Below are 15559 nucleotides of genomic sequence, written 5' to 3' on the forward strand. Positions count from 1 at the left end.
GCAAGCATTTTTACATTCACCTACAGAAGAAAAGAAAATTTTCCAAGGCATTCCATCTGTATATACATAGATAGCTCAAGATAACAACATGAAAAAGTGCAGACTTTCCAAATTTACTTAGTAATGACCAATACTCACACCCTGGAAGACCTATCAATTAACCTGAAAGGAAGTATTACTTTTGGCCTAGAGAGAACTGCTATCACTTTTTTAGTTAATCAAGGAATAAACAATGTTGATGTTCTGAAACTCTTCTAAATTTGCCTAACAAAAGCCAAAATACTTGGAAAGAACCCCAAAGCCGAATTCTTAGTTGTTTCTTCTTGAACATGTATTTATTTACCAGAGGAGTTAATGATGAAGTGAGTTGGCATCTGTCGTTACAAAAGAGTTCTCGGCCAGGGGTTCCATGAACTTGAATGGGAAAGGGTTACATCTTTATTTTCACTAACCTCTCATACTTAATAGTTCTTTCGATCATGATTGTAGGTAAAACCACGGTCACCAAAAACACTGTGACTTTGTTAGCAATAAAATAATAGCTATTTCAACTCAAATGTGATACAAAATTATCTGGATGTTTACACTCATTACCACTGCAAAATATAGAAGTAAGCAGACCCCTCCCCAAGGGATATTACTTAATGCATTAATAAACTACGATGTCTTGTGACACCACAAATTCTAATACTTGTAACATTTTGATTACTATTAGTATTTTAAAGGAAGCCAATCAAATAACATATATATTATTTTACACATTTAAAATTATGCTGGAGAAGAGGTCCAGGGTTTCCCCTAGAATGCTGAAAAGTTCATTGCAAAAAGAAAAAATAAATTAAAACCTCTATTTTAGAGGAAGAGAAATAAAACACATAAAATATCATTTCCTCTCTCTGCAATGAGGTTTTTGCAAAATCCCCATCTTTCACTCTTGTCACTCTAATGGTCATTTCTCATTTGCAAGTACAGGATCTTTGTAGATGCTCTATATTTTTAAGTGCAATGCATTTTAAACAGGCAGATTCAACCTCTTCCCTGCCTGTACTTCAGAGATGAAAGGCCATCCCCAGACTAGCAAAAAAAATAACAAAAACAAAAACAAAAATCTTCTTTCTCTAACATTTTCATTTTACGTATATTCATTCTCTTTTTCTCCCATCATTCTAAATTCAAGGAACAACTTTAAGTAAATTGAGAGGAGTTTGCCTCAATACATGGTCCAGAATGGGTGTGTCTGATTGAAAGACCTTGCCCTTCTGCTAGAATCCACACTTCACGTGTAGCAGAGGGCCATGCCCTGCCTCCTTGACTTGCTCAGCATCTGACACTTTCAAGAGCCTCTTAGCTTTGCACAGAAGGGTCAACTTTGCCCAGCAGGGAGAAAATGCTGATCTTTCAAAGCCCTCTGGCCACCGCACGGAGTGGCCTCTGGTTTGGGTTCACCTTGGTGTTAATCCCTCTGACGGTCCACTCTGATCTCTTGGGTCGCCAACCGCCCACTCAGGAAAACCCAATGCCCGGCTCCCTGAATGAGCGAGGCTGGATCCCAAGAAAATGCCAAGAGGCCGGAGGGTGCTTACCAGGCCTCCACAGATGCTGAAGACGGCTGTGTTATCCTCCCGAGCATTGACCTGGCCTCGGTAGAAGCAGTGGCGCAGGTCTGGGGGTACCGCGCTTCGATCCTCCGCCTGGCGCGCAGGGGCTCCCAAGTGCACCTCGGTGTAGCCAGCAGCCAGGAAGGCCGCATCGGCGCTCAGGTTCAGCTGGAAGAGCTGCCCATAGGCGCGGATTCGGTAGTGGGTCCTGAACGGCGTGGGCTCCGGCGCCTCAGAGCTGCGCTTCCTCCGGCTGAAGTGGTGGCTCTGCGGGAACACTTCGCCAAACTCATTGACCCGCGCGGGGGTCACCACTTCGTAGGAGGCCAGTGTCCTCACCAGGGCTTCTGCAACCACAGAGATAAGGCCGTTGAGCCCCCACCGGTTTCCAACTCCCCAGACCCGAACGTCTTCAACCAAACGTCCCCGCCAAAGGGCCGAGGCCTTGGGTCCCCAGACCCTTGGGCAGAGTGCGACAAATGGACACACGCTAGCGCGCCCGCGCGCACATACACACACACACACACGTGAGCTCTGTGAGTGTGTCTGCCTGCTTTCCCACACCCACGACTCGCTCCATCCTCCCCAAGCAGGGACCCTGCCACTCAAGGCCCTCAGCAACCACCTCCTTCCCGCATCCCTCTTCTGTCCATTGCCGCCAACTCGTGCCCCGCGGGCGCCCACGCCACGCTGCCCCAGGCGTCCCCACCGCGTGGTCCGCGGAGGGAGACTTGTCCCCCGAGCGCGCGATTCCTCCAATCCCAGAGCAGCCGCAACCCCTGTGGATGCTTGGGGCTGACTGATTCCGGGGAACCGAGAGCCCAGGCAGGGCAGGGTCCCCCAGCGGGTTGAGCCGCTCCCCAGCCTCCGTCCGCCGGTCCCACGCGGGCCTGCGCCCCACCTCTCTGCTGAAGGCGCCCCGCGGTGACCTTACCCTGCCTGGGATGCAAGTGAACTTCCCAAGACCTGGTGATGAAGAGCGAGAGCTGGTAGAGCAGCCCCGTCAGCCACTTGGCCACCCGCATGGTTCCTTCCACCGGGGGATCCCAACCCGGGTGGCCAAACCGAGCCGCCCGCCGCCCAGCCGGCTTCCCCGCGCTCCGCTGCCTCTGCTCCCTCTCGCCCGCCGCTCTCCGCGCCGGCAGTCTCGGCGCCTCAGCAGCCTCCAGAGCAGCAACCCCAGCCCCGGGCCGGCCCGTCGCGCCACGCCGCCAGCCTCCGGTCCCTGAGCCGCTGCTTCATCGCACTGCAGCCCCGCAGCCCCCGGCGCTTTCTCCGCAGCCTCGCTCCGCTTCCTGCGCCCGCACTGCCCTCAGAAGCCCTTTCCTCGGGTCCAGCCCAGCGCAAGGCAGCGACTCGACCTAGCAGGAACGGTGCCAATATAGCCACCCCCGGCCCGGAGAGCGCGGGGGAGAGCCCGCCCCTAGGGTCCGGGCCGGGCCAATCAGCAGGAGGCGCGGCCCCGGCTCGCCCTCCCGCTAGCGGCCCGCCCCCAGGCCCAGCCGCCAGCAGAGTGCGGTCCCCTCCCGCTGTGGGCGTGCAGCTTGGTAAGTAGCCCAAGGCCCAGCTGGATACCATCCCAGTACCCGTAAAACCCAGGACTGATACCAGTTGTGCGGCCGAGGTCCAGATAGGGGATAGGTGTGTGAGGTTTTAGTTCTTACAATGAAATGTCAAGCATAGCATGGAAAAGTCTCCGTTGTTTCTGTTACATGGCAATTTTATGCTTTTCAGACAAAAAGTAAGCTACAGGAAGTTCTTGTAGGTAGAGGATGCTACCAATGAAGCTTGATGGCCAGGTCTCATTTGCAAGGGCCCCTGTATACCCTAGGAGTTGTTCTGGGTGTTGTAGGAGTGGGAAGCAAAGCTGAGGTTGCAATCCGCAAACACTTCTGGGTGAGATTTCTGGCAATTGCCTGAAGAAATTTCCGGGGATTGGGGGCGGGGGGAGGATCTCAGTCTCCAAAGTTTCAGTACCTTACTGTGTAGGGGTTTTTTATTTTAATATTCATTTTGTACTTAATTTTGTATAAAGCATCCTCCCCCCAAATTATATAAATGTCAAGCCCCACAAAACCTGGATCTGTCTCTGCCTGTGGGTCATTGTTTTATGAGACTTTCTGCTAGGAGTTTCACAGTATTCATATGTCCTTTGCTTATTACAATATCCAAATGACCTCATCTATCCACCCTTATTTTCCTCAACAATTATTGTAACCCTGAATACTGTTGTGTCACCTTGTGTCTGTTAAACTGGATAAACCTCAGTGAAAGGAGAAAGAAATCCTTTCAGACCTCCTTTCTTGTTTCCCAAATCCACCTGTTTTATTTGCAGGTTCCATAATTGCTTCTCCCCCTAACCAGTATGGGGGGGGGGGAGGGCGGCAGTGATGAGATGTTCTTGAAATCCAACAAGAGAGAAAGAAAATGAGTAGAGGAGCTCCCACTGTGGCACAAAGAGATTGGCAGTGACTTGGGAGCTCTGGGAAGAGGGTTCAATCCCCCGCTGGGCTCAGGGGGTTAAGGATCCAGCATAGCCACAGCTTCTGCTTAGTTTGAGGCTGAAGCTTGGATCTGATCCCTGGACTGAGAGCTCCACATTTCGCAAGGTGGCAAAAAAAAAAAAAAAAAAAAAAAAAAAAAAAAAGAGCAGAAAATGTAAAGGAATTTATATGGGTAAATCTTCACAAACACAAAGGAATCCACTCCCCAGTTGGTTCCTGGTTGCCCTTTCCCCTCTGAACTCTGAACAATGAAAATTCTGTTCACTTTGAAATGACCTCTCATGACAGGCCTCTTTCCTTTTACATCATGCACTTGGTTCATCTCTTGTTTTCCACAAGCGTGGAATAATCTTGTCCAAGGAAGGAGAGTTTAATCTTAATTTTGCCAAGGAGATTACCCAGTTTGGTGATGGTAATTCTTCCACAGTCTATCCCCTTCTTTTGTACCTCTTGCTCACAACTGTTATTTTATTTATCGCAGAATTACAAGTTTCTCATGGTGTTTTTCTAAGTTAAGTGGGTTCATCCACTGTTACTCAAACAAAACAAAAATGGACTTTACCCCTACTTGTCTATTTAGTTGTCACCTCAAGAATCATTCCAATTATGCTGCAGCTCTGAATGCATCTTTACCTAAGAAGCCATGTCTACCCTCATACAAATAACAGAAAATAGAACTGCACCTGTTTAACAGGCTGACTGCTGACTGCAGGCAAAATAGATATTTCATTTCCATCACAGAATGTTTGTCACTCAAAGTAGTGTTTGCAATGGAATATTTGATTTTCAACCTACTCTAACTTTTTGGAAACACTATTCTTAGAATAGGGCTATTTTGTTTTACAGAAATGAGAAGGTGTATGGGATATGCATTTTATGTCATTATAATCTTTACAGTGTATAGTAAAGAGCATTATTTCCTTCATTTTATAGAAGGTAGATGTTACTCAGTATCTAAGTAACTCAACTGGATTTCCACAAATCCTTTCTGACACCAAAATCTTTTCATTATACAAAACTAGAATTGTTATGATATTCACATTATTTGTCTTTCTTCCTTTCCCCTTCACTACTAGTGAAAATATCATGAATAATCTATGCAATTTAAATCAAGCAATTTCTTCACATTGACAACTACCACTTACAGAATCTCCTTGACATACTAGGCACTATATAAAGGATTTTATAAAGGTCTCCTCATTTAATTTATGCATACCCCCCCCTTGAGACTCAGAGAAAGTAAGTACTTCATCCCAGATCACAAGTAAGACTCAAATCCCTTTGGTTTCAAATTGAATGCTTTTTAAAAGAAGACTGTATTCTTTATACCAGCTCAAATCTCATGCAGCACAGTTGTAACCACCAACAGCTCAGAAAATGAAAGCCATAATTACATCAAATGCAATTTTGTTTGAATTGTAATTCCAATAGTTATCATTATAAATACAAGCTATGCTATGAGGTTGGCACAGTGTAGGGAAAATAATTCCAGTCTTGCAAAGCAGGAATGTGCTCACTATACTCAAGATAGACCTTCTTTTATAATACTAATTCTACCATAACTAGCTGTGTAAAGTCAACAATTTAACCAAACTCTATAAGCCTACTCATTATCAATTGTAAAATAGAGGTGATAATGGAAATCTCAGGCAATTGTTTACGAGATTAAAATAGATAATATAGGTAATGTACTTGGCATAATATTGGACAAAATATGTCCTCAACGCATGTTCATGCTGATTATGATTCTTATTACACTGTAGTAGCAGACAAGAGACCACCACAGTTGCTACTTCATTTTTAATTGTAAATAGTTATTTAGCAGAAACTTTTTATATGTTGTAGCAGATGTGGAAATTATCTATAATTGTAATTAAATTGGTACAAGCTGTGGTCATTGTGTTAATAATTTTTTAAAGTATTGTTTGCAGTATGCATATACAGATATGTAGAGAAGAATCAAATTCCTCTGCCCAAGGAATTATTAAATGGTGTTAATAATTGTCTATTTATTTGTCTGCAATTAACATCAAATTAAAAGTGTCATGTGAGAAGGGACTACAGACTGTTTGAGGGAATATCCCTACCACCAAATGCTGTGTCCCCAGGGAATAGAAATGAAATAAATATTCATTGAATAGTAAGTACTAATATTGAAATTTATATAACCTATGAGACTTAGGAAAATTATCAGCCAATTTTACCATCTCTGTCTTTTAATTAGGATGTTTAAACCATTTACACTTAATATAATAATGTGTACATTAACAAGTTTGTCATCTTGCTATATGTTTTCTATTTGTCCTCTTCTCTTAGCTACTTTTTTTTCTTTTTTCTTCTTTCTTTTGGATTAACCAAATGTGTTTTATCATTCCATTTAACCTCTTTGTTAAGTATAACTCTTTCTTTTGTTATTTAGATGATTATCCTAGGATTTGTAAGAGACATCTTTAACTTATCTTGTCTACCTTTAAGTAACAGTATGACAATTCAAATTTCTTCCCTCCCAACATTTGTGCTATTGTTGTTGTAATATATTTAACTTTTGAATTTGTTCTAAATCCCATATTGCATTGTTGCATTTTTATTTGAACAGTTAATTCTACCTGGTATCATTTTCCTTTGCCTGAAAGGCTTCCTTTAACATGTTTTACATGTATATCTGATGATGATGAGTTCCTTAAACTTTTGTATATGTTTAAAAGTCTTTATTTTGGAGTTCCCATCATGGTTCAGCAGAAATGAATATGACTAGTATCCATGAGGATGCAGGTTTGATCCCTGGCCTTGCTCAGTAGGTTAGGGATCTGGTGTTGCTGTGAGCTGTGGTGAAGGTAGCAAATGCAGCTCAAATCCCATGTTTCTGTGGCTGTGGCATAGGCAGGCAGCTACAGCTCTGATTCAACCTTTAGCCTGGGAACCTCTTTTCAGGGCCACAGGAGCAGCCCTGAAAAGACAAAAAATAAAATAAAATAAAATAAAATAAAATAATAAAAGTCTTCATTTCATCTTTATCTTTGAAATCTATGTTTTTCTGGGTATAAAATTCTAGGTTGAGATTTTTTTTCTTTTGGTAATTTAAATATTTTGACCTACCATCTTCTTGCTTGAGTTTTTTCTAATAAAAATATATCATCCAAATCTTCTGTACAGAATGTATCTTCATTGTGATGGCTTTTAAGATTTTCTCTCTCCATCACTAGTGTTATACAGTTTTTGTCTTGTGTACCTTGACAAGATTTTTTCATGTTTCTTGTTTTTGGAGTTCAATGAGTTTATTATTTTCATCAAATTTGCAAATTTATGGAGCATTATTTTTCCAAATATATATATATTTTTGTTTTCCTCTCTTCTCCTTCAAGGACTTCAGTTATGCATTTATGAGGCTGAATGAAGTTGTCCCACAGCTCTCTGAAACTCTGTTTTTTAAGTTCTCTTTCTTCCTTTCTCTGTTTCATTTTGCTTTATTTTTACTGTTGTCTTCAAGTTCACTAATCTTTTCTTTTACAATGTCTAATTTGTAATTAAACCTATTCAATGTATCTTTCATCTCACATATTGTAGTTTTTCAATTTAAAACTTTAGTTTGAGGCTTTTTTGCAGCTTACATGCCTGTACTTAACCTTTTTAACATATGGAATGCAGTTACATTCATTCTTCTGATAACTGTACTAACATATAAGTCACTTCTTGGTCACGTTTGATTAACTGATTTTTTTCCACTCAATATTGATCACATTTTCCTGTGTCTTTCAGTGCTTAATAATTTTTGATTGGATGTCACACATTGTGAATATTACCTTTGGTGGTCCTGGATATATTTTTATTCATACAAATCTTCTTGAGCTTTGTTCTGGGATGCAGTTAGATCCTTTCTGATCTTGATTTTAAAAGCCAGAGTGAAGCAGTGTTTAATATGAGGATAATTATTCCCCACTACAGAGGCAAGATGAATATTCTGCATATATCAAGATAGTTCACCTTCTTCTCATAGAAATTTATTTAAAAAAAAAAAAAGGTGGTAGGATGAGAAGACCAGGATCATATAACAGTTACCATTAAACAAGTGAGGTAGAAGCTTAAAAAAAAAACCTGAATCTACATATTGGAAGGACACACTGGGTACAAAGGAACTGATGAAGAATGGTTAACTTTAAGACATTTCCTAGTAGTTACTGGGCTTTAAAATAAATAATTTTTTTTTTGCCTAATCAGACCAAGTAAATATTAATTATGGGGATAAAATAAGTAGGTTATATCCATATTTCTCCACAGAAGTATCCAACATCATGAGACAATGAAATGACATCCTTAATATATGTATATACTCAAAGAAAGAAAATGTGAGCCAAAGATTGTATCCAGCCAAGCTTTCCTCTAAGTACAATAGACAAATTGTTTTGAATATGCAAGAACTCAGAAAATATTTTCCTGGAGACCAGAATGTAGACAACCAAGGAATGGGTAAGAGATGGAAAAATGAGAGATGGTGAGCTTTGAATAATTTTAACTTAGTCAAGAGCTAAGATTGAAGCAAATGTTGAGTAACAGAACAGAATGAAAATTTTATGGATTAAAATGAAAAATAAAATACAGCTATATGGCAATTTTAAGTATATAACGGTATTGCATAGCCATCTTCACTATGTAGGAGAAACTGAGTTCTAAGAAGATACAGGAAAGAACAGATTAGTAGTAGCAGTTTTTAAATCACATCTATCAGTTCATGACAGAGGAAGAGGGCAAGAAGGTAATTGAGAATATAGAAGACAACATAAGTAAATAAAGTAGTTGAATCTTGAAAATATGGCTTTTGTATAAGTATTTAACATTCATAAATTCCAAGGATAAAGGTAGTTCAGACAGCATTCCCTGATCACAATATAATAAAATGAAGAAAATAACAAAAATAGAAAAATTAAACCAGTTCTTTCAAGGAAAGTTTTAAAATAATTCTCAGGTCACATAGAAAAATTGTAAAACATACCCTGAAAAACTGTTTTAGGAAATCAGCAATAATAAAAAGCTGTACATCTGGTCATAGGGATAGAGTTACAACAGGACTCAGAAGAAAACTTACAACCTTAACATTTTAAAAGACTTTCAAAAATAAATGAAAATTTAACTCAGCAAATAATTCAAATATTGGTTTAAAAAAACTAAAGGAAAAGAGAATAAAGGAATTAATAAAGATACAAGCAAAATGAAAAGAGTTAGGAAACAAAATATAGGCCCTCAAATTATACTAAAGTCAATATGCTAAACTGACTGGTGGAAAAAATTGCCACAGAAGGAAAACTCAATGTTACCCTAAGAAGTTAGCCTATAAATATGTGGAGCTTAAAATAAGAAGTTACATTATCTTAGAGACAAACTTTTTTGATTTGTTTTGTTTGTTTGTCATAGGTGATGAGGGTGAGCTTCCAATAAAAAGAACTAGACCTCTTATTTTTGGTCCGTAACTGGGAGGAAAAAAAAAATAATAATAATAGCTTTTACAACAGTATCATGAAGTATTAAAAATAAGAAATAATAGCGAAAGATGTGGAAAGATACACACCAGTGTCAGTGATGGTATTTTTGGATGGTAGATCATAAGTAATATATATTCTTCACTTTTATCTACAATGAGCTTGTATTCCTTAAATAATAGTAATTAAAAGGTGATTCCCTATCTTACAACATACTTCAAAAATCAATGCTAAATATACTGAAGATCTAAATGTGAAAAATAAAGTAACAGAGCTTTTAAAGGAAACATAATTATGACCTTGGAGTAGGGAAAACTTTCTTTAAAAGGATACAAAAGTGTGAACCAAAAAATAAATAAATAAATAAACTGGATTGTAGTAAAATTAATAACTTATTAATCAAAAGATACCATTAGAAAAATAAAGAGGAGTTCCTGTCATGACACAGAGGAAAGGAACCCGACTAGGAACCATGAGGTTGCAGGTTCAATCCCTGGCCTCGCTCAGTGGGTTAAGGATCTGGCATTGCCATGAGCTGCGGTGTAGGTTGCAGATACAGCTCAGGTCCTGTGTTGCTGTGGGCGTAGGCTGGCAGCTGTAGCTCCAATTAGACCCCTAGCCTGGGAACCTCCATATGCTACAGGAGCGGCCCTAAAAAGTGGGGAAAAAAAAAAAAAAGTGAAGAATGTGGAAGAGGAGTTTCTACTGTGACTCAGCAGTAATGAACCCAACTAGTATCCATGAGGATGTGGGTTCAATCCCTGGCCTCATTCAGTGGGTTAAGGACCCAGCATTACTCTGAGCTGTGATGTAGGTCTCAGACATGGCCGGCTGGTATCCTGAGTTGCTCTGGCTCTGGCATAGGCCAGTAGCTGCAGCTCCAAAGATTAGACAGACCTCTAGCCTAGGAATTTCCATGTGCAGCAGGTGTGGTGTCCCCCCCCCAAATAAAAAAGAATGTAGAAGAAATTATTTTCAATGCAAGTATTTGAAAAGGACTTATTTCTAAATATACAGGTAAAAATAATACTTGGAATTATAGTAAAATTAAGAACTTCTGTGGAGACACTATATTAAGAGAATGAAAGTATGGGATAAATTATTTGTAATATATTTATCTGACAAAATTTGTATTCAGAATATATTAGAAAAAACAAAATTCAAATAGGAAAATAAAATATAAAAATAGTCAAAAGATTTAAAAATACATTTGGTAAAAGAGAATATCAAAAATAGCCAATAAATATAGGAAAATGTGCTCAACATCATTAGCCATCAAGGAAATGCAAATTTAAAAAATTTTAATTGCACATTATATACTCACAGAATGGACAAATTTAAAAAAATGGAAAATACCAAATGGTACAAGGACATGGTACACTCCCATGGTACACTGGGAATGCAAATCGCTCCAACCACTTTGGAAAGTGCTGAAAATATGTATCGTGTATAACTCTTGAGTACATTCTCACACGAAATGCAACTGTAAGTCCAAGAAGAAACGTGTACCAGAATGTTCACAATAGCACTATTTTTGTAACAGCCAAGAATGCGAAAATAACCAAAAGTCAGTCAACAGATTATGACATATGCACACAGTGGAATGCTAGACAGAATGAGAAAGTACAATCTACAGCTGCATGCAACAACAAAAATGAATTTCACAAAACAGTATTATTTTGAGAAAGACTCAGAGCCCCCCAAAGTAGTGCATACTAAATAACTCAATTATATGCAATATACAAAAGGAGGCAAAACGACTTAATTTTAATAAAAAGGACTAATTCTTAGAGTAGGGAAAATAGAAATTGGAGTGAAGATGAGTGGGCTTCTAAGATGATGGTACCATTTTGTATGAAATTTCACAAACATCAGCACATTTGTGTATTTCATATCAAAATGATATGTTTCAGGAGTTCCCATGGTGGCTCAGTGGTTAATGAATCCAACTAGGAACCATGGGGTTGAGGGTTTGATCCCTGGCCTTGCTCAGTGGGTTAAGGATCCAGCATTGCCGTGAGCTGTGGTGTAGGTCGCAGACGCAGCTCAGATCCTGCATTGCTATGGCTCTGGTGTAGACCGGCGGCTACAGCTCCGACCCTAGCCTGCGATCCTCCATATGCTGCGGGTTCGGCCCTGGAAAAAGACAAAAAAAAAAAATGATATGTTTCATTTTTCTGTGTATATCTGCATGTAATACTATAAAAACATGTTTAAGGAAAAAGATACTATGAAAAAAACTCCACTATTTGTTTATTTTATGGAAAAATTTTAAAGAACTTCGGATAATTAAATATTAAGATAATTATTGATGTAAATATTTATTTCCAGACACAATTTAATCCAGTAAAACCAAAGCCCATAACTAGAATATTATAAGCCAAAAAATATCAGGAAAATTCTAACAAAATATCTTCTATGGCTATTATCAGTCACTTAACTACATATTAAATTTTTCTTTTAAAAATAAAAAAGGAAAAAAGGTTCAATACAGCAATAAAAAAGGAAAGAAAGAGGGGTATATATCCCTTCAAAGAACTTATTTTCAGTTAGTTAAGATACATTGCTAACTTCATGGTACTTAATTCATGAGTTAGAAGAAATGAAGAGAAGAAAGGAAGAGAGAGAGAGGGAAGGAAAGAGGGAGAGAAGAGAAGAAAATCTAATAACTTTCCTCTTATTTTAAGGGATTTGTGAATAATTCACTTGTTTTCTTTTATATTATATTATGTAATATTAAGCTTACCCCCCAAAATATAGAATTCTGATGGGACTAATCATTATTTTACATTTTATTTGTTACTTTTTAAACTTTTATACTATGCTGCATATTATGTTCATAATCTTTGGTTGTACAAATATAGAATTATTTGATAGAAGTATTTTTTGACACAATGGATTCACATTGAATACATTAATTTTCTATGCAGAGTAATAGTAACAGTCCATGAAAAATTTAATGTAATTGGAAAGGCCAACTGCTTTAAAAGGACGTAAGTTTTTCTAACCATTTACACAATTGTTTCTATTTAAATGGTCTTCGTATCGGAATTCTGGAGGTTATAATGAACTGATGTGTCTTGCTCCTTTTTCAGTCTTTTGCTCAAACACTCTTGAAAACAAATTCTTAATAGTTTAGGATGTAAGATCCATATAAACAAAATGCATCCCTCTATACAAAGTATTAAATAAGTGATAACAGTGTTTATTTCATTTTGCTAATGAGACAAAATTCTAGCAATCTATTAGAGACAGAAAATGATTACCATGAATATTTATTCAAAATTCTATACTAAGGCAAAGATATGCTATATTCAGAAAGAGCAAAAAGAACTTTCTTCTAAGGAGGTGTTAAATTGGAAATGGACACGATGGCATATAGCCAGTAGAGTGCTTTGCCAGGAGGAAAAAAAAAAATTGGTAGAAGATCAGAAAACACAGGAGCCAGTCTTGAAGTTTACCCTAGTGACATGACGGAATGCCACCAGGATGGGGTGAAATTAAGGCGAGGAGCCTTCAGCAAACCAATGAAGGAAAGGATGGCATCCTTCCAGAGGCAGAAGAAGAAAGGACTGCTCTTTCCCAGTGCAGCTTGAATTACGAAACTCTGGAAGCAATGGGAGGAGCTGATAATACAACTCTGTTCTAGCTGAGGAGGTGCCTGGAAACCCATCAGGCTAACGTTATGATGACTAAGTGGTTTAAACATCAGACCCTACTTGGTGTGTTTGCAAAGAGCCAAGTAAATGCCTGCACTCAGGAGAATATGATACCAACGAAAAATTCATCCAGGCCTTTTCAACTCAACATACATTATCATATTTTTCCAAAATTATAACACTTGGAGTTCCCTGGTGGCCTAGTGGTTAAGGATTTGGCCTTGTCACTGCTGTGGCTTGAGTTCCATCCCTGGCCTAGAAACTTCCACATGCCATGGGAATGGCCAAAAAAAAAAATTATAACCCTTTATTTTCTAAAAATATGACCTCGTTAGACTGATGCACAAATACACTGTCACACCAAAGAAAAAATGTATCAAATATCTTGGCCTTTTGATGTCTCCAGGTGTTTTCTTATCAATGAATTATAAAGATTGGACCTGATAAGTTCTGTGACCATTTACAAGTTAACATGTTATTTCTCTGTAGTTTTATGATTTGAAATATAATATTTTAAAAAACACACAATCACCAGGGAATGGAAGAGTTTGTGGGCTGAAGAAGGTCAATTTGGATATTGGATCTTCATTTTAAAGGGAGGGTAGCAAAAATGGATGTTGCACTTTGGGATATAATATAGGAACTTTAAGAAATTCTTTATTCCTCTATGAAATAAAATAGGGTAGAAATCAAAGCTGAAGCCAATATTTCAGCATCCAAAGGAGGTCAATGAATCTCAAAAGAATTACTTGTAGTCAACCAAGTTTCACAAATATATCAGAGAGAAGTATGCATCGCATGCCTTTTTTTGAGGTATACTGTAAAAATAAAATTTACACAAATTGGTTTCTTTAGTTCCATTCTATTACACTGCATACAAATATAGAAAGAATTTCTTAACTATTAGGGAGATAAAAACTGAAATAAACTTAACAGAAATGCAGGGTTCCCATTACTTCATATAGTCACCCATGCAAACTGAGACCAACAATGTATTTTATGTAAAGGCATGGAATTTCTAGAGAAAATTAAGGTAAGAAAGACACTATAGGAGTTCCCGTCGTGGCACAGTGGTTAACGAATCCGACTAGGAACCATGAGGTTGCGGGTTCGGTCCCTGCCCTTGCTCAGTGGGTTAACGATCCGGCGTTGCCGTGAGCTGTGGTGTAGGTTGCAGACACGGCTTGGATCCCACGTTGCTGTGGCTCTGGCGTAGGCCGGTGGCTACAGCTCCGATTCAACCCCTAGCTTGGGAACCTCCATATGCCGCGGCAGCGGCCCAAGAAATAGCAACAACAACAACAACAACAAAAAGACAAAAGACAAAAAAAAAAAAAAAAAGAAAGAAAGACACTATGAAGCAAGCATAATTCTATGTTGTCTTGCAATTGTTTGCTTTTTCCTAATTTTGTTTTGCAAATACAGGAGGAATGGTTGAAAATGTATGTTTCAGAGCCCAATTATAAGCCACATAAAAAATCACTTCACTTACTCTATCGTCACATATTTTGTTAACCCTTTGCCCACCTTGCATATTTGTTTACCAGTCTTTCTCCCAGTTGAGAAGTGACTGTATTCAAAACTCAAATACATTACAAAGCCTCCCTTGAGGACCTTAAATTTTTTTTAGTCACTCTAAGAAAAATTCTAAAAGAAAATTTCAATCTGTTGTAAGAAAAATTAATGATCCCTGTCACATAGTACAGTAGAATCAAATAGGCTGTTTTGTTGGATTAATATTATGTATGAAAAATTCTTATTTTTAAACTATAAGCATAACCTATCCATCTATGCATCTATTTAAACACATAAACAGCAAAAGAAACCATAAAAATACACAAAAAGGCAGCCTACAGAATGGGAGAAAGTTTCAAATGATGCAATTGACAAGGACTTAATCTCTAAAATATACAAGCAATTTATATAACTCAACAGCAAAAAAACCAACAACCCAATTGAAAAATGCACAAAAGACCTGAATAGACATTTATCCAAAGATATACAGATGGCCCACAGGCAAAAGAAAAAATGCTCAACATCATTAATTATTAGAGAAATGCAAATCAAAGCTACCATGAGATACCACCTCACACCTGTCAGAATAGCCATCATTAAGAAGTCAACAAATAACAAATGCTAGAGAGGGTGTGGAGAAAAGGGTACCATCCTTTACTGTTGGTGGGAATGTAAATTGGTACAACCACTATGGAAAACAGTATGGAGGTACCTTAGAAAACTAAATATAGAACTACCATATGACCCCTAAATCCCACTCTTGGTCATATATCTGGACCAAACTTTCCTTGAAGGAGATACATGCACCCATA

The 15559-nt window shown here is 38.5% G+C and overlaps 1 protein-coding gene across 9 annotated transcripts in view; it reads right to left on the reverse strand.

Annotated features, from left to right (window-relative positions):
- ADAMTS20 (ADAM metallopeptidase with thrombospondin type 1 motif 20) overlaps positions 1 to 15559 on the reverse strand; it is a 210223-nt gene that overhangs the window by 177184 nt on the left and 17480 nt on the right. For 3 of the 9 annotated variants that reach the window (XR_014845094.1, XM_085024338.1, XM_085024339.1), the window contains exons 1-2: positions 2533 to 2805; positions 1584 to 1945 (exon numbers count right to left, since the gene is read on the reverse strand). Coding sequence is in view for 4 of the 9 variants with exons in the window: in XM_085024338.1 (XP_084880464.1) it covers positions 1584 to 1945; positions 2533 to 2623 (453 nt within the window). In the remaining 5 variants the exon portion in view is untranslated. 9 annotated transcript variants of the gene reach the window in all.

This window comes from Sus scrofa, chromosome 5 (genome assembly GCF_054392235.1).
Source record: "Sus scrofa isolate SSC_HxYL_T2T_F1_AM1 chromosome 5, Sscrofa_HxYL_maternal_Yorkshire_Landrace_v2.0, whole genome shotgun sequence".
NCBI classification, from domain to species: Eukaryota; Metazoa; Chordata; class Mammalia; order Artiodactyla; family Suidae; genus Sus; species Sus scrofa.